This window comes from Polypterus senegalus, chromosome 7, assembly GCF_016835505.1.
Source record: "Polypterus senegalus isolate Bchr_013 chromosome 7, ASM1683550v1, whole genome shotgun sequence".
Taxonomy (NCBI): Eukaryota; Metazoa; Chordata; class Cladistia; order Polypteriformes; family Polypteridae; genus Polypterus; species Polypterus senegalus.
The window spans coordinates 141,848,541-141,872,887 of record NC_053160.1 but is presented as its reverse complement, the minus strand read 5'-3'; the positions used below and the strand labels follow the sequence as shown (position 1 = coordinate 141,872,887).

Below are 24,347 nucleotides of genomic sequence, written 5' to 3'. Positions count from 1 at the left end.
AAAAAGGCCTTCCTCTTTCTTTATAGGAGAGTCTTGAAATTTTGCAGAGAGGTATTCTGCTAGGTTGAAAAAGCAACAGCTACAGCACTGAGCAAAGAGAATGCATGTATGTGAGTGCAGTTTGGCTGCAGCCATGAACAATGGCTTTCGGACAGCCTCGAAGAGTTTCAGGCAAATGATTTGAAATCTCGGGAAGGTTAGGCATGACATCACTCAGTTTGTTCTCAGCAAAAGTTAGAAAATGCTGTTTTCAGATATGAATTTTGTTGAATAATAAAAGGAGCACTTTAAAGAATCATAAACCCAATGGATGCTTCCACTTTGCTAGAAGCAATAGCACAAACCTTTGTTAGGGTTGGATCCATCTTTGAAGCTGAAATTGCCACAGTAATTAGAAACGCCCATAGTAGCAGGACCATAAAAATGTACAGTGGGAAAAATGTGATAAGAGTTTGTGTTTCTGTTATGGGTGGATTACACTTCTTAGCCTACCAAGATATATTGTGCTACATTACTAGAATGGAAGATCTAGGAAGACCAATATGAATTCCGTCCTGATCATGCAACATTTGAGCAACTCTTTATTCCTGTGAACTGATTCTTTCCGGATGTGTTTTTTGAACTTAGAAAAAACTTTTAAAATGTGACTTGTCCATTTGTGTATATAATCAAAATATGTTGTATGTTACTTTTGTAGTGGTTTCATGACCTGGAATATTAAACCTTTGCATTTGGACAAAGGTTGATCTTTACACTTTGAGAGAACGATGCACAGAATTACCTGTTTTTAAATCAAGTACCCAGGTAGTGTGAGAAGAAAATAATGGTATACTGAAACTGAAAGATGTGTAAAGATGGTGTAACAGTTTTACTGCTTTACAAAGGGTTGCCAGGTATGATATGGTAGCATGTGACAGAGAGAGGGCCAAACGAAGGCCTCAAAGAGAGAATGAAGTACTACCTGTTAGGGATGTCATGATAGCAGAATTGTTTCTGGTTCCACTGAAATTGTACAGTACTCAATACCTTTCAATACTATGGCAGAAACAGAAATACCATTAAATGGCTTTTTCTTAAAGTACCTACATTATTTAAGTGAACAATATTATGCCTTATACTTTAATAGAAAAGAAAAAATATAAATACTAACAGAAACAGCAGCTTTCAAATACTGTTACTGTACATCCATTAAGTACTTACCCAACTGTTTTTCATGTGAACTAGTATTGGCATTCATAAATATTAAAATACAGTACAGGGATTTAATTTTAATGTGTGGCAGAGATGGGGATTACGCCAAGTGCAACAGCAAATTGTGGTGTTACAGTTTCAGCATTGTTTTTTAAAAGTTTTTTTTTAAACTACATGATGTATTTTAGCTTTTGCTCATTTAAATTTATTCTCTGACTTCTGTTCAGTTGAACAGCTGTTGTTTTACTGTTTTCAAGGTTACCTATGTGAGTGATCAGACTTGTTATTGCTTATGTCTTAGTACAAATCCAGAATTAGATAATTACTTAGGCTGCCGTTACTTGTACTCACAAAATTTCTAACTGTAAGACATCATTACCTTCATCGTACCATTCAAATATATCTTGTGCTTTTACTTATACATTATGCTAATAAACATTAATTTGCCTTCAAAAACTAAATGAATGACACAAATTCAGTTTTTGCAGATTCATATTTAGCAATGTAGTACAGTAATCCCTCCTCAATCGCAGGGGTTGCGTTCCAGAACCCCCACGATAGGTGAAAATCCGCAAAGTAGAAACCATATGTTTGTATGGTTATTTTTATATATTTTAAGCCCTTGTAAACTCTCCCACACTGTTTATAAATATTCCCCGCACAGTTATACAGCATAAACCTTTTGTATTCTCTTAGATATTAGGTAAGATTGATTGAAATTATGTATGTAAACAAACTGTTTATATACAGTAAAACCTAAATATTAATTTAAAGATATCGAGCGTCTCCGATATCACATATGTTACAGACATTACTATAGACAGGCCACCAGCAATAAATACGTACAATGCAAGACAAATTGTATACAGTAAATGTGTGTACAGTGACACTAACGGACGTACAGTACATGTACTAAGTACTGTAAGTAGAAAATTAATTATGGTTACTCACCAACAATGACACGACGACTTGCCCGATAACAATGAGTTTAATTTTGCTACACAACAAAGGAGAGTGTTACAGCCCTTCTAAAGGAGCCTTTTCAGGCGATTGTGTAGCACTGCCGTTGTTCTTCTTCCGGCAGTCTTCAATCCAAATCCCTAAAGCAGATTCCATCCGGACTACTGCCTTATTACATCCACTTACAACTCATTTTGCGCCATGGTTAAAAGGACACTGTGGCCATAGATCTTATATTCTTTTCCTCCTTTTTAAATAAAAAGAATCGTGGACTCATTGATGCCGTAATGGTGTTCTACAGCAGCGTAGCTTTTCCCTTCCTTCAACATATCCTAAAGTTTTACCTTTTCGGCAGTCGTTAGCATCTTCCGTTGGCGCTTGGGAACAGCCCCGAAGCAGTAGCAGGAGCAGATCGTTTTGGAGTCATAATGAAGGGCTTCACTACGCACAAAGATAAACACAAAAGAGCAGAAAAGTTAACTCTTTACGTAGTAGTAAAACACGTTGATGCTGAATGAGCGAGACGAGACTTCCTGGTTAACGCCGCGGAATCGAATTCGGTGCTCTGTCGCTGAGCCAATCAGCACAGAGGAACTTAACTGCGTGCTCTGATTGGTTAGCTTCTCAGCCATCCTCCAATAGCGTCCCTTATATGAAATCAACTGGGCAAACCAACTGAGGAAGCAAATACCGGAAGTAAAAAGACCCATTGTCCGCAGAAGCCGCAAAGCAGCGAAAAATCTGCGTTATATATTTAGATATGCTTACATATAAAATCCGCGATAGAGTGAAGCCGCGAAAGTCGAAGCGATATAGCGAGGGATTACTGTATACTGTTTTGCTTGTCGTGCTCTGTTTTGGCAATTATGCTTTTCTGTTAACATATTACATGTTGTATTAATAGGTACATTAGATGTGCCTTGTCCTTCGAAGCACTGAAACACCAAATAAATTTTCCTTCTGTATTAACAAATGAAACAGCTCATGTCATCACCGGTATAGAGCAGCCAAATAACCATTTCCTTTGATTCTTGCCTCAATATTTTTTTGCTACAACTGTTGTTAGTGCTGCTAGTACCTCCCACATTGTACACTTCTTTATGCATAATTAAGGATGCGTGTGATGCCCTCCCATCCATACGAACAAAAACTATAGCCCCCAGTTAGTAAATAGATGTTTGCTTAGACTGATTTACATCTGTAGAAGTGTTCATTACAATCAGAGAAGGAATGCAAAGCCTCCATTCATTTATTGGGGTTATATCGACTCAGATTGGACAATTTGGAGACAAAGTCACAGAGGCGAGATTGCGTTGGTTAGGACATGTGCAGAGGAGAGATGCTGGGTATGTTGGGAAAAGGATGCTAAAGATAGAGTCTCCCAGGCAAGAGGAAGGTCTAAGAGAAGGTTTATGGATGTAGTGAGATAGGACATGCAAGTGATGGATGTAACAGAGCAAGAAGATATGGAATAAGATGATCCACTCTGGCAACCCCTAACCGGAGCAGCTGAAAGAAGAAAAAGATGTACTGTAGAACAATGTATTAAAAAGCAATCTATCTTGGTATGTTTTCTCCTCCTCTTACGAATGGGTGATAATGCAAGTTAAACGATTACACCTCATCTGATCAGTAGTTATTTCACTCTCATACATGCAAAAATCTCTTTGTGAGCTAATTCCATAATGGGGTGAAAGTGGCAAAAACAAGTATGATTTCTGTAATTGCACACTGAAATTCTTCTGCCTAAAACTCAAAAAGGCAACCTTGAGCCTAAAGTAAGAAAAACACAAAAGGCAGGGTTGCTTTGACATGAACCTATCCATTGGTAATATTCTTTAAGATTAAAATAATCTATACTAATAAAAGGCAAAGCACTCACTGACTCACTCACTGACTCATCACTAATTCTCCAACTTCCCGTGTAGGTAGAAGGCTGAAATTTGGCAGGCTCCGCCATGTTGAACTTTCTTATTTACGGCCCCATCTTTACGAAATTTGGTAGGCGGCTTCCCTCCGCTAACCGAAACCGATGTACATACTTATTTCGATGGTATGACGCCATTGTTGGCCGCCAAATTGAACTTTCCAACGTCACTAATTCTCCAACTTCCCGTGTAGGTAGAAGGCTGAAATTTTGCAGGCTCATTCCTTACAGCTTACTTACAAAAGTTAAGCAGGTTTCATTTCAAAATTCTACACGTCATAACAGTCGATAACGGTCGACAACGTCCGCCATGTTGAACTTTCTTATTTATGGCCCCATCTTCACGAAATTTGGTAGGCTGCTTCCCTGCGCTAACCGAAACCAATGTACGTACTTATTTTGGTGGTATGATGCCACTGTCGGCCTCCATATTGAACTTTTCAACGGACTTTATTACTTATGGGCTCATCTTCAAGAAATTTGGTACGCGGGTTCCCAACGCTAACTGAATCCTACTTACGTACATATATACGTCCATAGCCTGCAGCTCGGTCACCATGTGAGGCGGCATTGGGGCCCCCATCCCAACGCCTCCCACGTTGTTGGCTGCCTGCCTATATAAGGCCGTCTGTCGCTCCGGTCTCTACATTCCCTTCCTTGCTTCGCCACAGGATTCACGTCTCCCTGCTGATAACTACAGCCTTTTTATTTAATCCACGGCTTCTCCGCTGATTTATTGTTTGTTTATTACGATTATAGTTATTGTTTAGGTATTTTAGACTTACTTTACATTGTTCAGGTACCCATTTCCTTTATCATTCCAACCGTACCCCCATTAACATGTCTATCGAGGTGATCACCATTGATCAAAGAACTGTCACTTACCGAGTGGTTTCCATGCCCGGAGATGGCACCTGCCTTTTCCATTCTCTGTGTTACATATTGCACGGCCATATCAGGCTTACTCTTGATATCTGGAGGAACATTGTGTCTTATGTATTGAATGACTGGAACAGGTTCAAGGTGTGGACTGATGACGGTACAGGAGATACTTATACTACACATTAGCACTAGAAGAGTGAAATGCTTAAGCCCTTCACCTATGGATTTGCATGTGAGTTGATGGCTGCCGCTGAATTGTTCGGTTGTCGCTTTCATGTGTACCAAAATGGCCAAATATTTTACACCTTTCGACAACTGCCAGTGCCTCTTAAACATCTTAGACTCACAGGTGACGATTTCAGTAGTGGACACTTTGATTTTTATGAATGTTTAAACTCTCAAAAGCTGGATGTGAAGTTATCGATGAAACAGGTGGTATACTTACAACGCTTGACAGATGCCGAATATCACTTCAACACAAGTCCTGCAAATAATGTCGTCATTGAAACAAACCATGAAACTCAAACCGATTATGACAGCAGCAATCCAAGCTGTGAGATCTGAAACAAGATTACTGTTCACATGGCCAACTGTACATTGCATGCTCAAGAGTAAGCTCAGTGCACAGCTTGGTCATATTACAACCGGAGGACCGGGGGGCCGAACTCAAAATGTGGTATACAAAGAGATCCTTAACAAATAATTATTAGTATATTTTCCCTCAGTTTAAAAAGGTTTAATTTTCTTCTAAATAAAAATTTTAAGTCAGTACTTCGCGGCTGCGAAGTGTAGGTATTTTGCTAGTCATTATTAACCATGACATGCTTCTTGAAAGCTGTGATAGAGTGAATATAGTCTACTAGTATACCTATATAAGCACAGACTTCTTTTTAATGGAATAAAAATTTTTCTATAAAGTTTCCATCTATGTATTCAGTGCCTGACTCACCATTACTTGATTCATGAAGTGTGCAGTGCATGGGCCTTTTGTATTCATCACGATTAAGTAAAATAAAACCTAATTGTACTTAAAACTATTTTGTTATCCAAACTAAAAGAACTAAGATTGAGTTTGCTGGGTTGCACAGTGCTCATTTTGGAAAATGATAGCTGGTTTGTGTGCCATGTGTGTTAGGTTTTTAGTAATTGCTTGTGAATAGCTGCGTGTACTTAAATCAAGTATAAAAATCGCTTGTAGCATAACATTTCAATTGTATCTTTTCCAGTCTCAATTTCTTCCCCTAATTTACTTAAAAGTGCAAAGTTTCTATTATACGAATTTTGCTCACATGAGGTGATCATATATCTTTGGATTTGGAGGCCTCCAAAATAATTTTTGCTCCATTTTATTAATGGCTGTAGCAGCAGTAACCTGTTTGCAATATATCAAGCTTGGCTAAACAAATACTCCCCATAATGCTCAAAATGCTGCATATCAAAAAGTAATTTTTTGATTGTGCAGTCTGCTGTATATTCACCACAGGAACATATTTTAAATATTTTTGGTCAAAATAAATAAATGTTTTTATGTCATGGATGATATTTTTGTAATAATGTAGTTTTGCAGTTGTAGTTTTACAGTTATACTAAAAGGTTATAAATAATTTTTTGAATAGCACCAGCTAAGCATTAATTCTTCGTGTTTAATAAGATTGAGAAATCCACTGTAGTACATGAAGTTAGCAAATCAAAATATAAAATTAATAGGCATGACACACTTTTGTGTGCAGCTTATTACCATATTAGTTAGCCCAATAGTCCTTTGTTTCAGGGAGTGGATTCCATATGTATTGGAGGTAACAGCCGATGGTTTGTATTCTCTGAACTAGACAATTGATTCAGAAAGGAATTTTCTTTCTTTGACTGTATACTGAATCTTGCTTTAGATCATACATCTTTACCTGCAGTTGTGCTATGTAAAACTGCCTCAACAATTTTACTTAATTAATTGTCAGGGCCATAGTGATTTCTCTTTCAACACTTAAATGACAATGTTACTTCTCCTCTTTTAATTCCTCACAGTTATTCATACTAGAAACAGATTGACCTCAGAAGATCAAGGTTCCAGTCCCAGTAGGTCATGATTACAGCATGTTGCTTCTCCATGTGTGCTTAACAATTAGCGGATGCCAGAACTTTCATTTTTCTTTCTCCTATTAGATAATTGGCTTCTGCAATTTCCCTCATGCTCAATGGGTGTCATTACTCTTCTTTCTCTTCTTTTCTGAAGTCCATCAATGTTAGTATACAGTGATGTGAAAAACTATTTGCCCCCTTCCTGATTTCTTATTCTTTTGCATGTCTGTCACACAAAATGTTTCTGATCATCAAACACATTTAACCATTAGTCAAATATAACACAGGTAAACACAAAATGCAGTTTTTAAATGATGGTTTTTATTATTTGGGGAGAAACAAATCCAAACCTACATGGCCCTGTGTGAAAAAGTAATTGCCCCCTTGTTAAAAAATAACCTAACTGTGGTGTATCACACCTGAGTTCAATTTCCTTAGCCACCCCCAGGCCTGATTACTGCCACACCTGTTTCAATCAAGAAATCACTTAAATAGGAGCTGCCTGACACAGAGAAGTAGACCAAAAGCACCTCAAAAGCTAGACATCATGCCAAGATCCAAAGAAATCCAGGAACAAATGAGAACAGAAGTAATTGAGATCTATCAGTCTGGTAAAGGTTATAAAGCCATTTCTAAAGCTTTGGGACTCCAGCGAACCACAGTGAGAGCCATTATCCACAAATGGCAAAAACATGGAACAGTGGTGAACCTTCCCAGGAGTGGCCGGCCGACCAAAATTACCCCAAGAGCGCAGAGACGACTCATCCGAGAGGTCACAAAAGACCCCAGGACAACGTCTAAAGAACTGCAGGCCTCACTTGCCTCAATTAAGGTCAGTGTTCACGACTCCACCATAAGAAAGAGACTGGGCAAAACGGCCTGCATGGCAGATTTCCAAGACGCAAACCACTGTTAAGCAAAAAGAACATTAGGGCTCGTCTCAATTTTGCTAAGAAACATCTCAATGATTGCCAAGAGTTTTGGGAAAATACCTTGTGGACTGATGAGACAAAAGTTGAACTTTTTGGAAGACAAATGTCCCATTATATCTGGCGTAAAAGGAACACAGCATTTCAGAAAAGGAACATCATACCAACAGTAAAATATGGTGGTGGTAGTGTGATGGTCTGGGGTTGTTTTGCTGCTTCAGGACCTGGAAGGCTTGCTGTGATAGATGGAACCATGAATTCTACTGTCTACCAAAAATCCTGAAGGAGAATGTCCGGCCATCTGTTCGTCAACTCAAGCTGAAGCGATCTTGGGTGCTGCAACAGGACAATGACCCAAAACACACCAGCAAATCCACCTCTGAATGGCTGAAGAAAAACAAAATGAAGACTTTGGAGTGGCCTAGTCAAAGTCCTGACCTGAATCCAATTGAGATGCTATGGCATGACCTTAAAAAGGCGGTTCATGCTAGAAAACCCTCAAATAAAGCTGAATTACAACAATTCTGCAAAGATGAGTGGGCCAAAATTCCTCCAGAGCGCTGTAAAAGACTCATTGCAAGTTATCGCAAATGCTTGATTGCAGTTATTGCTGCTAAGGGTAGCCCAACCAGTTATTCGTTTCAGGGGGCAATTACTTTTTCACACAGGGCCATGTAGGTTTGGATTTTTTTTTCTCCCTAAATAATAAAAACCATAATTTAAAAACTGCATTTTGTGTTTACTTGTGCTATATAATTGACTAATGGTTAAATGTGTTTGATGATCAGAAACATTTTGTGTGACAAACATGCAAAAGAATAAGAAATCAGGAAGGGGGCAAATAGTTTTTCACACCACTGTATTTCAAGAGATTACTGTTAACATTACTCCAGTCCCCAATTACTGTTAACATTACTCCAGTCCCCAGAAGAGGTCTCTCAGCAGAGCTGTTAAATGTAGTCTTTTAAATATAGCAATGGTTTGTTTTCTTACTGATGTATAACAGTGCATTATACTGAAACTTCAAATTTGTTTAAAGGTAATAACTCCTTTGGGAAAGCCCTAAATAATAAAAAGAAAGGGTGCCTCATCCAGGATTGTTTCATGCGTTGTCAGGGTAGGTTCTTGCCCTCTGTGGCTCAATATTTGGAATAAGTAAGTTAATAAAATGGGTTGATGGATGAATGTTTGAATAGGAACACATTTAAATGAAGTATAGTAAATGATCAGCCGATAAAAAAAATTTCAAAAAAACATGGAGCTGATTGGTAAATACATCCTAAATTTGGAAGGCATTTTAATTTTTCTTGTAACTACTTTGTATTTTAAGTGTTTAGTTTAGCCAAATAAACAAGAGAATTCACTGGAAAAAAACCCACTCTTGTTCAGATTCATTTTGAACCCAGAGAACTTAAGAAATTCCCACTGTAGACTTATTATGAATGGCATCAGTCAGTATGGATCCAAGACAGAGTGTTTCCCATCATCAACATAAGGAGATACATTTTGTTCAGGCTCTTCCCTTATTATCCACTTTAGCTCTGACTCCACTCATTGGTGGGCTGCTGGTAGCTCAACAGACTGTAGTGTTTTTCTTTAAAAATAAACAATTTATTCTAATTACACTGCTCCTGCACAACCATAGCCCTGTGATCAAATCCTGACCTGGACAGTATTTGTGTGGATTGGACTGTGCATGTCCTCATTCAGGCTGCCGTTTTCTCTAACACCCCAAAGATTTACCATCTTAGGTTGATAACAGAATACTGACCCTGTCTGAGTGAGTTGAGTGGGTAAATGTGACCTAATGCCTTTTTCTGGAGTTCCCATTTGCATGCTAGGATTAACATTGGGCCCCATATGGCTATTTTACTGGAAGAAGCAACTTTGTACAATAGTCATTTACTTCCATTTTTTATTATAGAATTTATAACCTTCAACAGTATCACCTACAATTCATGCTTGACAAGTATTTTGTTCTTTTGAAGCTGAACAGTATTCCATATGTAGCCAGCTAATGAATTAAACAAGATATGATTCACAAAGAATAAGAGGCGTCCTGTGTATTTGTTTGTATTATTATTATTTTTCAATAGAAGCAATGAAAACATTATCACTTAGGTGGATTATCTACTCTGGTTTCTTTTTTAATATTGCATTACCTTAAAAGCTCTGATACTGGCTTACAAAGACAACAACGTTCCTAAGCTCAGATCAATCTGTAAGTCATGAGACATTTTCTCTTCCTGTAGTTTTCGCTATGCCATATACTCTTTAAGTTACAATTGGTGAATGTTGATTTATGTTTTTTGTTTCGGATCCCTGGGACACTTTTCCTATAGTATGTCTCTACCTGTCAGCAGCACGCTTTGTCCCATGGTCCACACTAGTTCATCTGAATCAAAACAAAAATTACCCCTAAAACTATAAAAACATCTGTACTTGCAAAGGTAGAGGTATTTTGTAACAAAAAATGATTTTTTTTCCCACTTCTTTAATTCTCTTCATTAGCATTAATAGTAAAACCTATAATTAATGAATTACATTTTTATATTTCTAAATGTTTATTACATATTTTTAAAACTAAATTGCCAACTTGAAATATTTAACTTTTCCAACCTTTGTTGTTTATTTTATTTTTTTTCTGTAAAATTCATCAATGATAAAAATTCAAGTTACTTTTAAATATCAATGTTCTGCAGTATTACTATTAATGTTAGACATTACTTTTGTAACTGCACTGTGCAGTTGTCCCAGTTTATTCTTTGAAAAACTAGATATTGCCCACTTTTAATAAGCATACCAAATGTCAGTTATTTTTTTTAAAGTATGACTTTTTGTAACTTTTAGATGATTCAGCGAGAAGCCGAAGTTAAGAACAGAATTTGTGCTGTGGCCTTGACTGATTCTGTTCATAGTGTGTGGCATCAAGAAGCTGGAAAACCCATTTTAGAGTGGATGCAGGAGGTATGTAAGACAATTTGATATGTTAAGTTCAAATTTATTTTAAAGTGACTTTGTGTTAGTTCAGTGTCAGTGTCATGCTCTGACTTTTCTTTTGGTTTTATTGCTTGGCAACAGCTCAGTGCATGGCCAGAAGTTTGTAATATATTCTTATTCAAAGTCACATGCATCAGCTTGGGTCCACTGATGTAATCTGAGCTTTTCTTTTAGGAAAATTGTTTGTATTTGGTGGCATTCATTAATCATTTTAGTGCTCAGGCGACTTTCTTGGTTTTTTTTTAGTCCTTTATTTGGACTTGCCTGTTACTTTGTTTAACCTTAACAGAACAACAGTAATTGTATGCTTTTTTCCAGTTAACTAGTTCTAAGATCCTTTTGTGTTTTGGAGGACAGTAGTGTAATGCATTATGTAAATATATCTGGTGACAATCTGCTACTTGAAGTTTTTATAGTTTTTATTGAATACTTGGCATTGCTCAGAAAAACATCAGTCAAGGTTCCAGAGACCTCTTTTTTCATGCCTGTGAACATATGGAAATGCACATCCTTTTATTGCTTATCATTAATTTATAGTGTGTTTATTACAATCTGTAATTTCCTTAATATAAGAATAAACTAATTAGTTATCATGAAAAACTTTAACAACTATTAGCTACCATTTAGCACTGACGAGTCATGTACTAGAGTCATCATGCGAACAATTAAACATTGAAATTATTAATAAAAAGTATGAAGAAAAATGTTATGTATGGAAAGCAATTGATTTGCTAATTGTCTACTCTAAAATTACATGGGGCAACAAAAGATATTCACCATATGCTGCCAAATATGAAAGACTCATTTTCCTGACTTCATTCTCCTGGTCAAAGTTGTCTCAGCAGCAGTGGGCACAAATAGAAGCCTACCCTGCATGAGTTACCAGTCCATCACTGGGGAGTCACACACTTACTCACAATCACTCATGCATTTGCAGATTTAAATATGTAGTAAATCTTGTTTGCACATCTTTAGGGAGCTGGAGTACCCATTGCAAACCTACATAAATTATTGGAAATGTTAAATGTCCACTTATGCATTTTTCTTACAGGATCTTTCATTCACCATGCAAACATTTAAGACAAAATATACAAATCAGTAGAATGAAGGTTTGGTGTGAATAATGGAGATTTTCAGATGCAAACCAATTGGCCATATCTTTAGTAGTGGTCAGTTAAAATTCCAAAATGGTAATCAACAAATTAGAAGGGAATCAAAAAAACATAAGGCAGGTAAACGGTATTGAAAAATGATATACAAAAGGTAAATTCCAGAGCAGAAAAGCTGATAAAAATAGTACAGACAAAGGAAATAATGACTAAAATAGGAAAAAGTTTACTTCAAATTTCAAGCGCATTGCCTCTGAAGTGAACAACAAATTTTATTGACCTTGACCTAGCACCTACGCCTAATCATGCCTATATAGGGTGCCTTTACGACAGAGAGGTGGACAATAAAAAAGTAAAATGTGGAGGTTAAAGAAAAGGAAAGGAGAAAATGGCAGAAACAGAATGGAGCTGGTACAAAATGATAGAGGAAGCAGGCAGACAAGGAAAGTGAGCCCCATGAGCAGAAAGTGTGGCCAGACACTCCATGGGGGAAAAGAGTCTGCTCCTGCTCAGCACTCTCTGGGCGGCTCCACAGAAGCCTGACAAGACTGCAGCATGGAGGGAGCAAGGAACAAAGTTCAGTACAGTGCCAGGTGAAAGCCAGCTGACTAGCAACAGCAACCTGAGCTGGATTGAGAGTAAACTGAGGACATGTCGGATTTTAGAGAGATGTACCGAGGCTTGTAGTTTTTAAAACAAGATGTTTGCCCTTGATTTTAACCTCGTTTTATTGGGATATTCATTGATTTTACCCTTCATCTTCCACATCATTTTACAGACTTATTCATTTATGGACTAATTTTGATGCACTGCTTTTTGAAAACTTTCTGGTTTTTAATATAAATACTAAACATTTTGTACCAACCTCTTGCTAACTGCCCATCACGGTTTATGTCAATCGATGGTTTTGGTTTCAGGAAGACCCAGGAAGCAACAAGGGAGTGAGGAGCAGAGTTGGACAGTCACAATAGCATGACCAATGTAACTCATCAGATTTTAATGAAAAGGCATTATAGTATCAATTGAAATGCTTTTTCTTTTATAATGACCCATATACAGTTATGGGTGAGTAATACTGGGCCAACACTGTGCGATTTTGGCATGAGTTTTCGGAGTTGGTCCTAATTTTAGGTTCATTGGGTGTTGTTTCACATGCAGGAAGAGAGTGGTTGTGATGCCCGATTGCATCTTATGATTGGGTTCTCATAAAATTGAAAGAAATTCTACCATATCAGAAAGTTTATTCAGTTCTCTTATATTATAAGCAGTTTCATTTCCTGTGTCATGCTCATTTTCACATTTTTGATTTAAAAAATGTAAATATCATGTAGCATCTTAGGAAGCCTTTACTGGAAGAACACAAAATAAACACAGTAGTAAATTACATAAACCGCATACTTCTAATACTCTATTTAAAATAGACTGACCCTGTTGTCTGTGTCTCAACCATTTGCCTGTTCAGTTATGTGTATTTCTTTTCTGTGTACTTTCAGAGCACAGTATGGCAAGTGTCAGGAACACAACTCTTTTCTTTGTTGACATTTCAAGAAGCCTGTGGCCATAATGTTTTTTGGATGGGTAAAATTGTCTGTTGGGGTCATGTACATGCATAGTCTGAGCATCCGTATTGCAGCATGTAAATCAGGCCAGACGTGCTTGTACAGTTTGAGCGCACATACAGCTGGTGATTCTGCCATGCAGTGTGAGTTGTTGCTTGACCATGATTTGTAAAAATTAAACAGTTTATTCCTGGCATTATAATACAGTGCAGCTGTGTGTATATTATATAATATCATGAAAACAAAAGTGAACATTGGTACACTTGGTATGTAGAGTAGGCTAGGTTGAACTTTTGCATGCATGGGGCCTATACAAACTCACCATAGAAGAGACACAGAGGACTGACATTGCTGGTTGTCAAAACAAAATTGGAAGGTGACCCACTAAAGGCATTGTTTAAGAAGCCTTCAGTTATACTACTCTGTGTGTTGCCAAAGGTTTGAACATGTATTGTCCATGCCAATGTCTCATTCACATAAACTAGGCCATATACTTTTCAATAATCATTTCATGCTTAAATTATTTTTTTTCCATCCACCATAAAGCTTTGAAAGTTGCAGTTAAACTTGTTGTTTTAATGCTGGCTTGTGTTTAAAAAATATTCAGTCAAAGGAGACACCAAAGCATTACCTCATAGTGAGTTATTCTTTTCACCTTCAGTGAATACAGAAAGTGATCATCGTGTCCTGGGTATTTCATGCCTTCACCTTTAAAGTCATTTGCTGGCTTAATGTGTCAGCTGGCTGCTTTTTTTTGATCACAACCACTTATTGTTATTCTTCACCACATGTTACATTGTAAGTATTTGTAGGTTTCACAAATAGAATGTTTGGTGCTTATTGCTTGGTTTAATGCTTATCATCTATAAGGCCAGAGTGAATGAATTGTAATATCCATGTGCTACCTTCAAATCAATTGAAATTCTTATCAGCATAATGTATAAATCTCATCTTAAGTTTTTTTCTGATATGTGCAGGTTATGTTTTTGTTACTTGTTACACCCCTATTTGCTGAAAAGTAATGTCCATTCAATGTACCTAAATTCTGCAGACAACTGACTTGCTTGCTAATAGGGTGGAGGTCTGTCTCTTTATATTAAACAAAAGAGAAACACCTGCAACATCAAATAGTGTGGTAACAAAAGTAGAAAATGAAAGTAAATAATGTAAAAATTTTATGGAGTAAACCACATATTTATTAAACAATTTTACAACATCATAATTTATTTAAAAATTGTTTACCTCTTTGCAGTACATCCATATACGTTCCTATGGCTATTGGATAATAATATGGGTCTCAAACCCTTAGTCTCATTAGCTTAGTTGTTTGATGTATTTCATGATATTAGGGCTCTCTGACTCTTCATTAACCTGTATGAAGTTACATCCCTCTACTCATTTTCTCTTGTGATCTGTGTATTTGTTCTTCTATTAATTTGTTGCATTGCATTGATGTAGGTTCTCACCCCAATAGTTGAGTTAGTAGAAATCCACATTCTCCTTGCCCTCTTTATTTTAATGCTGTAATATTACAATAGCATACATGTGACCAATATACAAAACATGCTACTATGAAAAGCAGATATTGTCTGTAATGGCAGGTACCAAGCTTGAAGCAGCAAAACACTATTTACCTTTGCTGAGGAAAGGGCTCCAATTGAAAAAAATGTGTTTATAGTTAATAAATAACGAAAGCAATTTGCATTATTCTACTCAACTTATTTGCTATTTCAGTTGCAGTAGCGAGTCTGTCATTTATTAAAATACTAGCCTGGGGACAGTTGATATTTGTATGTGTAGTAGTTAAATTAGTTACATTTCCTTTATTTTGTTAATCTTTATCTTTGGATTGCACTAAACATTTTTTCTTTATTTTGCCATTATAGGCTTACAAAATCGCAAATGTCAATCATTATTGGTATTGTATTATTTCTTACTGAAAATTAATTCAGACATTGTCTAATTTAAATGGTAGTTGTGATACAGTGTACCTTTTAAAACTGAACAATTTTAATAAAAAATGTCAAGATAAATATTTCACATAACCATTTATATTGATAGAGCAATTCCATAATATATACTTGGTAATTTTGATCAAGCATATTCTGTGACAGAAAAGTTTGCTTTTTTAAATATATTTACTATTTGTTTTTGTATTGATCCTCTGTCTGACACACGTACTTCCAGCCAATGATTTATTCAACTGAAGTGTGTCAAGAAACACAGCTGGGGCTCCTTTATACCAACAGTAATATGCCTTTATAGTACCTCACTCTTGACTGTGACTGCTCTTACTATTTTTTGCCAAGTTATATGCTTTTCTTTTTTTTATTTTCTTTACTTTTAGTCATTTTAGTATGCATTTCAGAGGGCAGGGTTGTTGTTTTTAATAATAAAATAATATTTATTTATTAAGCTTCTGCACAAAGCTATATTTCTAACTACAGTGGATATACATGTCTACACACCCCTGACAATGTCACTGGTTTTGTGTAATAAAAAATGAAACCAAGATAAATCCTGTCAGAACTTATTCCACCTCTATTGCAGAATTGCAATCTATACAAAGAAGTTGAAAACAAATCAGAAGCTGTTCAGTGAAAAAAAGGGGAAAAATCATACAAAAACCTGGTTACATTAGTGTGCACACTCCCTAAACTAACGCTTAATTGAAAAACCTTTTCATTTTATTATAGCTTTCAGTCTCTTTGGGTAAGCGTCTATCAGTTTGGCACATCTGGACTTGGCAATTTTTGCCCACTACTTCTTACAAAAAAATTCCAGCACTGTCAAATTACGAGGGCATCTAATGTGCACAGCTCTCTTCAGGTCACCCAAATAATTGTAATTGGATTAAGGCCTGAGCTCTGGCTGGGCCATTCCAAAATATTGATCCTCTTTTAATGAATCCATTGCTATGATGATTTTGATACTTGGTTTAGGTTGTGGTCATGTTGAAAGGTGAACTTCTTCTTCATCTTTAGCTTCCTAGCAGATGCTTGAAGGTTTTGTGCCAAAATAGACTTGGAGCCATTCATTTCGTCTACCCTACCCCACAACCCAGTGTCACGTTTGGGTCACAGATTTGCACAGAGACACAGAAGGTCGTAGAAAAAAAAGAAGGATTTTTATTCAGACACCGCAAACACATGAGCTTAAACGTGCTCCATGACAAGTCAGATATAACAGTTCCGCTAGGAGCAGAGAGAGATAAAAGCAAACAATCAATTCCCAAACTGACAGGCACTGCGCAAGGCTTATAAGTCGGCGGAGTACCGCGCGAGGCTTGTATTACGCGTTATAGTGCAAGGATAAGGAGCAATGTGTAGTCAGTGTTTCAGGGTTTGTGGTTTTCCCAGGGGCGTCTGTCTCTATTTGGGGTGCGATCAGCAATCCAACTCACACCCTCCCCCTCAGCTTTATTCACATTCCTGTGAATCAAGCGACTCTCTGTACTAGGTTCATTTAGTGGTGATAATACATCTGCGTTGGCGTGTTCAGAACCTGGTCGGTGCTTTACTGTGAAACTGTAAGGTTGTAAACCCAGAAACCATCTCATTAGACGAGAGTTTGTATCTTTCTGTCGGTACAACCACTGGAGTGGAGCATGATCAGTTACCAAAGTGAAGTTTCGTCCCCACAAGTAATAGCGAAGCGCTTCCACAGCCCACTTAATTGCCAAGCATTCTTTCTCAATTGTAGAATAATTGCGTTCCCTAGGAAGTAATTTCCTACTCAAATATGTGATTGGATGTTCTTCTCCATCAAAAATTTGTGACAGGACTGCCACACCAAATGCACTTGCGTCTGTTTGCAAGATAAAATCTTTTGTGAAATCCGGGTTCCTTAGAACCGGGTAAGAAGACAATGCTTTTTTTAAATCGTTGAAAGAACGTTCGCAATTTTCTGTCCACAGGACAGGTCGGTTTTTCTGCCTCTAGTAAGTTCTGTAAGAGGAGCAGCTCTATGTGCAAAATTTGGAATGAATTTTCTGTAGTAACCAGCGAGTCCCAGAAAGCGCGCACTTGTTTCTGTGTCTCAGGTCTCGGTAAACAAGCATTTCTTCTATTTTCCTTAATTGTGGCCTAAGTAAACCCTTGCCCATAGAATAGCCTAAGTAATGAGTCTCGGACATGCCTAGTTTACATTTCTTAGGGTTAGCAGTAAGGCCAGCCTGTCTCAAGCTTTCAAGAACGGCTTGAAGCCGCTCTAAGTGTGTTTTCCAATCATTGCTAAAAATCACGACATCGTCAAGGTATGCCCCAGCATATTCAGAGTGAGGACGTAGGATCTGATCCATCATACGCTGAAAAGTTAGAGGTGCCCGTGAAGACCAAACGGAGTCTTGTAAATTCATAGAGTCCGTCAGGAGTCGCAAATGCCGTTTTCTCACAACTGCTAGCCTCTAAAGGCACCTGCCAATAGCCTTCGTGAGATCTAGCGTGGAGATATAGCTCGCCTGACCCAGTTTTTCCAACAGTTCATCGACACGGGCATGGGATAAGCATCAATTTAGAGACCTTATTCAAGCGCCTGAAATCGATACAGAACCGAACCGAACCGTCTTGCTTTGGGACTAATACGACTGGGCTGCACCAGTCACTTTTACTTTCACGAATTACACCCAGTGTCAGCATCTTTTTACCTCTTCAAGACAATATTTCACGCTTCGGTATCCGGAACGGCCGCATCTGTACGCGAACATCAGGTGCAGTGGTAATTTTATGTTTTGTAATGTTAGTCTTGCCTGGTAAATCTGAAAAGACATCAGTGTTCCGTTCTATCAAAGATAACAGTTCTGTCTTTTGCGTGTCAGTAAGATCGTTACCAATGGTAACATCGGACTGAGAAACAGCAGCCAAGGAAGTGTTAACCTCTTGTCGGTCGTGCCATTCCTTCAAGAGGTTAATGTGTAAAATCTGGAATGGTTTGCGCCGCCGGTATTCTAACCTTGTAATTTACTGGACTCATACGCTCCTCAATAATGGCGGGCCCTGCCATTTAGCTAAGAATTTGTGTGGATCCGAGGGAACCAGTACCAAAACACGATCGCCAGGTTTGAACTCACGGAGCTTGCTGCCTATCGAAAGACGCTTCTGAGTTTCCTGTTCTCGTTGTTGGTGTTCCACAGCAATAGAGGAAAGCATAGAAATTCTGTCTTGCAACGAAATTAGTCGATCTGCAAAGCTTGGACCCTTAGCTGCTCTCTCGCTTCCTATCCATTCCTCACGCACCACATCCAGGATGCCTCGCGCCGCCTGCCAATAACAACTCGAAGGGACTCAAGCCAGTGGACGCCTGTGGTGATTCTCGCACGCATACAAAACAAACGGTAGGACAGTGTTCCATGTTGTGGGATCATTATGAGCAACTCGCCTGATCATCTGTTTCAATGTTTTGTTAAATCGCCGGTTAAACCATTCGCTTGAGGATGGTAAACAGTAGTACTCAATTTCTTAATAGCAAAGCTGTCACACAATTGTTTCATCACGAGAAGTGAAAGGTGTGCCCTGATCAGTTAAGATTTCTCTAGGGATACCAATACGAGTAAACGTTTCACATAGTGCTTTGGCTACAGCCGAAGAGTTGGCCCTTTTCAGCGATCATTTCTGGATATCGTGTCGCATAATCAACCAACACCAGCAAATATTGGTACCCATCCTTAGTCTTAGGTAATGGTCCCACAATATCTAATCCCACACGCTGAAAGGGAACTTCCAATATGGGCATAGGACAAAGGGGAGCCCGAGGAGGCTTATAAGCAGAGACGATCTGGCAGTCTGGACATGAAGTACAAAATCGTTCAACATCTTTTCCCATATTAAGCCAATAAAATCGCTTTGATAACCGGTCTCTAGTTTTGTCGGCACCGAGGTGCCCCCAAGATGTGTGAATGTGCCAGATGCAAAACAGTTTCCCTATGTGCTTCAGGTACCACCAGTTGTTCAATAAATTCCCTCCAAATGATCTGAGATCACTCTGAAAAGGCAACCGTCCTTTTCTATAAAGTGTGGGGTTTTCACACCCCGAATTACGCTCTTGGTTAATAAGAGTCATTAGCAGGGCGAGCCTGTTTAAATGCATATTCTAATGAGCTATCAGTATGCTGCAAACGCACAAAATCTGATTGTTCGTTAACACTCGGTTTGTGTTCGAGGCGTTTGCAATCTGGGAAGATGTAGAAGGAGCAGCCCATTCTGGAAGATTGTCGGGGTGACCTCCTCCGTCGCTGGAGAGATCGGGTTCAATATCTAAGTTGGGCTCTAGATTTTCCCGCCGCTACCAGTTCTTCGTCTTGGATTTCTTCTTCTTCTCCCCCACCAAGTTCATTAGTGGACTGGACTACTGGTCCCTTACATTTATTAATCAGTTTCGAAAAAGGGCATTTCTCCGTCCTATGAGTAATGGCCAAGGGCACGAGTCCAAACGGCAGACCAAACCTTAAAGTGGCCCCTATAAGTTAAAGGAAGAAGTAAAGTCTGATAATCTTTAACATCACCATGTACACAGCGTATTTTTACAGTCTCACAGTCTCTAAGGCATTGTTCATTAAGACAGTCTCGTCTCACAATACAAAGGTCACTTCCGAATCTAACAATGCTGAGATTTCTTTGTGTCCCAATTTCACCGGGATCAACAAGCCATCTTTTCCATCCGGATATGTAATAGTTGAGCAACAAATCTCGCCAGTCCAATCCCATTGAATGAGCTGGAGACAAGCGACAATCTCTTGCCAAATGGCCGAGCTGATCACATCGGAAACATCTACGGTCGGCTCCGTTTCGAAATATCCTCTGACGCCCACGCCGACGTGCTCTGTAGCCTCCACGGTCTTGTCGACCCGCTGTTGCCGCTGTCTCCCCAGAAACAGGCGCCCCATCTACGACTGGATTTCCCGGGGTCCTACCTGACCCCATTAGATTTTCAGGTCCTGCAGCTTGTCGATCGAGCGGCGAGAATGTCCTGGACGCTCGCTCACAGGTTGCGAAGCAGCACAAATCCACCGCTCTTTCTCCAAGTGGACTGTGAACCCTCTAATCGTCTGGACATAATCGTTAATGATTTAATATCATGGCGTAGAAATTCATCTCGAAGAACTTCAGGTATGCCGGCCAGTAATATATTCATGACAACTGTTTCCATTACGTCTCCTTCAAACCAACAGTGCACTTTATGTATCAAATCTTGAATTTGCGCACGGATTGGGTCATCCATGTTTAGTTTCCAGTCTTTAAGTGCAAATGTTTTAGACTTCTGAAATAAGTCTTCGGCGGCATCCATCTGTGCAACCACTTCTGGTACCACTTGTCACGCTTGGGTCACAGATTTGCACAGAGACACAGAAGGTCGTAGAAAAAGAAGGATTTTTATTCAGACACCGCAAACACATGAGCTTAAACGTGCTCCATGACAAGTCAGATATAACAGTTCCGCTAGGAGCAGAGAGAGATAAAAGCAAACAATCAATTCCCAAACTGACAGGCGCTGCGCAAGGCTTATAAGTCGGCGGAGTACTGCGCGAGGCTTGTATTACGCGTTATAGTGCAAGGATAAGGAGCAATGTGTAGTCAGTGTTTCAGGGTTTGTGGTTTTCCCAGGGGCGTCTGTCTCTATTTGGGGTGCGATCAGCAATCCAGCTCACACCAGACATATGAAGAATATAACTGTTTGTTGTCACATGTAGGGAACAATCAGTACTTGTCAGGAAATTCTGCAGCTCCTTTAATGTGGCTGTAAGCTTTTTGGTGACCTCCCTGACCAGTTTTCTCCTTGTCTTCTCATCAATTTTGTTGGGTCATTCTGATCTTGGTAGAGTCACTGCTGAGCCATATGAAATGATGACTACCTTCACCATGCTCCAATGAATGTTTAATTCTTTGGATACTTTTTTCTACCCCATCCTTGAATGACACCTTTCAATGATGAGATCCTATTCATGTTTTAAAAGCTCTTTGTGGACCATGGCTTTTGGATTATTTTGTAACCAAGGGGACATCAGAATAATCCCATAGGAACGGCCAAACTTTAATTGATGTCAGGTGTATGCTAACTACTTTTTGAGATGAGACTTCTTGCAATTAATTGATTCTGAACGCAGCCACATCCCCGATTATTAAAGGGTGTGCACACTAATGCAATCAGGTTTTTGTATATTTATTTTTCCTTTTTTCACTAAACAGTTTCTGATTTGCTTTCACCTTCTTTGTATGGATTTAAGGTTTCTCGGATACCTGAAGATTCCCATCATCTAGTGCATTGAAGGGCTCCTTGAACAAGGTCATATGAAAAGAAGTGAAGGTCTGTGATGCAGTTTGCAGATTTATAGCAAGAAGTCCACAAAAGGAGGATATTAATCACATATCTTAAAATAGTCTTATTCAGTTAATAACACCGAAATGGCATTGCAGCCGAATGAAAGACGTTATCTGTTTCGTCTTTTTACATCAACAGTTACACTAAGACTTTTATCAAGCAATGTTTACATAGGAAACACCCTAGATCTCAGCAAACAATTGCCACCAACCCGATCTCCCATTTTACCTGGTACAGTCTTCGTTATCACAATGGCTTATCTGAAACACAGTGCACATCCTTTCCAGATCAGGCATTAGAGTAGCACATAAACTGGGAAAAACTCTATGGACAGGCTTTTTTAATGCCAAAAGCAAGAAATCTGCAGCACAGACACCAAATGCAGTATAGAGTATACCATGGAGTTCGTGCCCAGTTGTATACATGGGACAAACATCTAAAACACTCGCAACATGTACAGTGCATCCAGAAAGTATTCACAGCGCATCACTTTTTCCACATTTTATAATGTTACAGTCCTTATTCCAAAATTGATTAAATTATTTTTTTTTTCCTCAGAATTCTACACACAACACCCCATAATGACAACATGAAAAAGTTTACTTGAGGTTTTTGCAAATTTATTAAAAATAATAAACTGAGAAATCACATGTACATAAGTATTCACAGCCTTTGCTCAATACTTTGTCGATGCACCTTTGGCAGCAATTACAGCCTCAAGTCTTTTTGAATATGATGCCACAAGCTAGGCACACCTATCCTTGGCCAGTTTTGCCCATTCCTCTTTGGAGCACCTCTCAAGCTCCATCAGGTTGTATGGGAAGCGTCGGTGCACAACCATTTTAAGATCTCTCCAGAGATGTTCAATCAGATTCAAGTCTGGGGTCTGGCTGGACCACTCAAGGACATTCACAGAGTTGTCCTGAAGCCACTCCTTTGATATCTTGACTGTGTGCTTAGGGTCATTGTCCTGCTGAAAGATGAACCGTCGCCCCAGTCTGAGGTCAAGAGCACTCTGGAGCAGGTTTTCATTCAGGTTGTCTCTGTACATTGGTGCAGTCATCTTTCCCTTTATCCTGACTAGTCTCCCAGTTCCTGCCGCTGAAAAACATCCCCACAGCATGATGTTGCCACCACCACGCTTCACTGTAGGGATGGTATTGGCCTGGTGATGAGCGGTGCCTGGTTTCCTCCAAATGTGACACCTGGCATTCACACCAAAGAGTTCAATCTTTGTCTCATCAGACCAGAGAATTTTGTTTCTCATGGTCTGAGAGTCCTTCAGGTGCCTTTTGGCAAACTGCAGGCAGGCTACCAAGTGCCTTTTACTAAGGAGTGGCTTCTGTCTGGCCACTATACCATACTGTCCTGATTGGTGGATTGCTGCAGAGATGGTTGTTCTTCAGGAAGGTTCTCCTCTCTCCACAGAGGACCTCTGGAGCTCTGACAGAGTATCTATCGGGTTCTTGGTCACCTCCCTGACTAAGGCCCTTCTCCCCCGATCGCTCAGTTTAGATGGCCAGCCAGCTCTAGGAAGAGTCCTGGTGGTTTTGAACTTCTTCCACTTACGGATGATGGAGGCCATTGTTCTCATTGGGACCTTCAAAGCAGCAGAAATTTTTCTGTAACCTTCCCCAGATTTGTGCCTCAAGACAATCCTGTCTCAGAGGTCTACAGACAATTCTTTTGACTTCATGCTTGGTTTGTGCTCTGACATGAACTATCAACTGTGGGTCCTTATATAGACAGGTGTGTGCCTTTCCAAATCATTTCCAGTCAACTGAATTTACCACAGGTAGACTCCAGTTAAGCTGCCGAAACATCTCAAGGATGATCAGGGGAAACAGGATGCACCTGAGCTCAATTTTGAGCTTCATGGCAAAGGCTGTGAATACTTATGTACATGTGATTTCTCTTTTTTTTTTTTAATAAATTTGCAAAAACCTCAAGTAAACTTTTTTCACGTTGTCATTATGGGGTTTTGTATGTAGAATTCTAAGGGAAAAATTTAATTTAATCCATTTTGGAATAAGACTGTAACATAACAAAATGTGCAAAAAGTGATGCGCTGTGAATGCTTTCCGGATGCACTGTGTATAAAAACATTGTAATGCTGTCAGAAGGAAGGACCCACGGTCTCTGATATGTGCATATACCAATTCAACCGGACACATAAGATTCAAGACTAATACTAAGGGTCCAGAGAGCTGTCTGAATTGTAGCTTTCAAATAAAAACAGACACTTGTACATTAACCCAGTATATGCAGGCTTAAAAATAACATCCAAATAATAAAAAAGACTTTAAGACCAGCACCCTATGAATCCTCTTACTAATACATCCCCCCACCACATCCTCCTACCCTCCCCTTCCACATTAGCTGTACAGTAAGTTCCCTACAT

General features: G+C 38.9%; 1 protein-coding gene across 1 annotated transcript in view; it reads left to right on the top strand.

Annotated features, from left to right (window-relative positions):
* Positions 1 to 24,347, top strand: part of fam172a (family with sequence similarity 172 member A) — a 716,959-nt gene that overhangs the window by 486,433 nt on the left and 206,179 nt on the right. Inside the window, exon 9 of the mRNA XM_039759350.1 lies at positions 10,816 to 10,932. Within this exon, the coding sequence (XP_039615284.1) occupies positions 10,816 to 10,932 (117 nt within the window). The remainder of the gene's footprint in view (positions 1 to 10,815; positions 10,933 to 24,347) is intronic.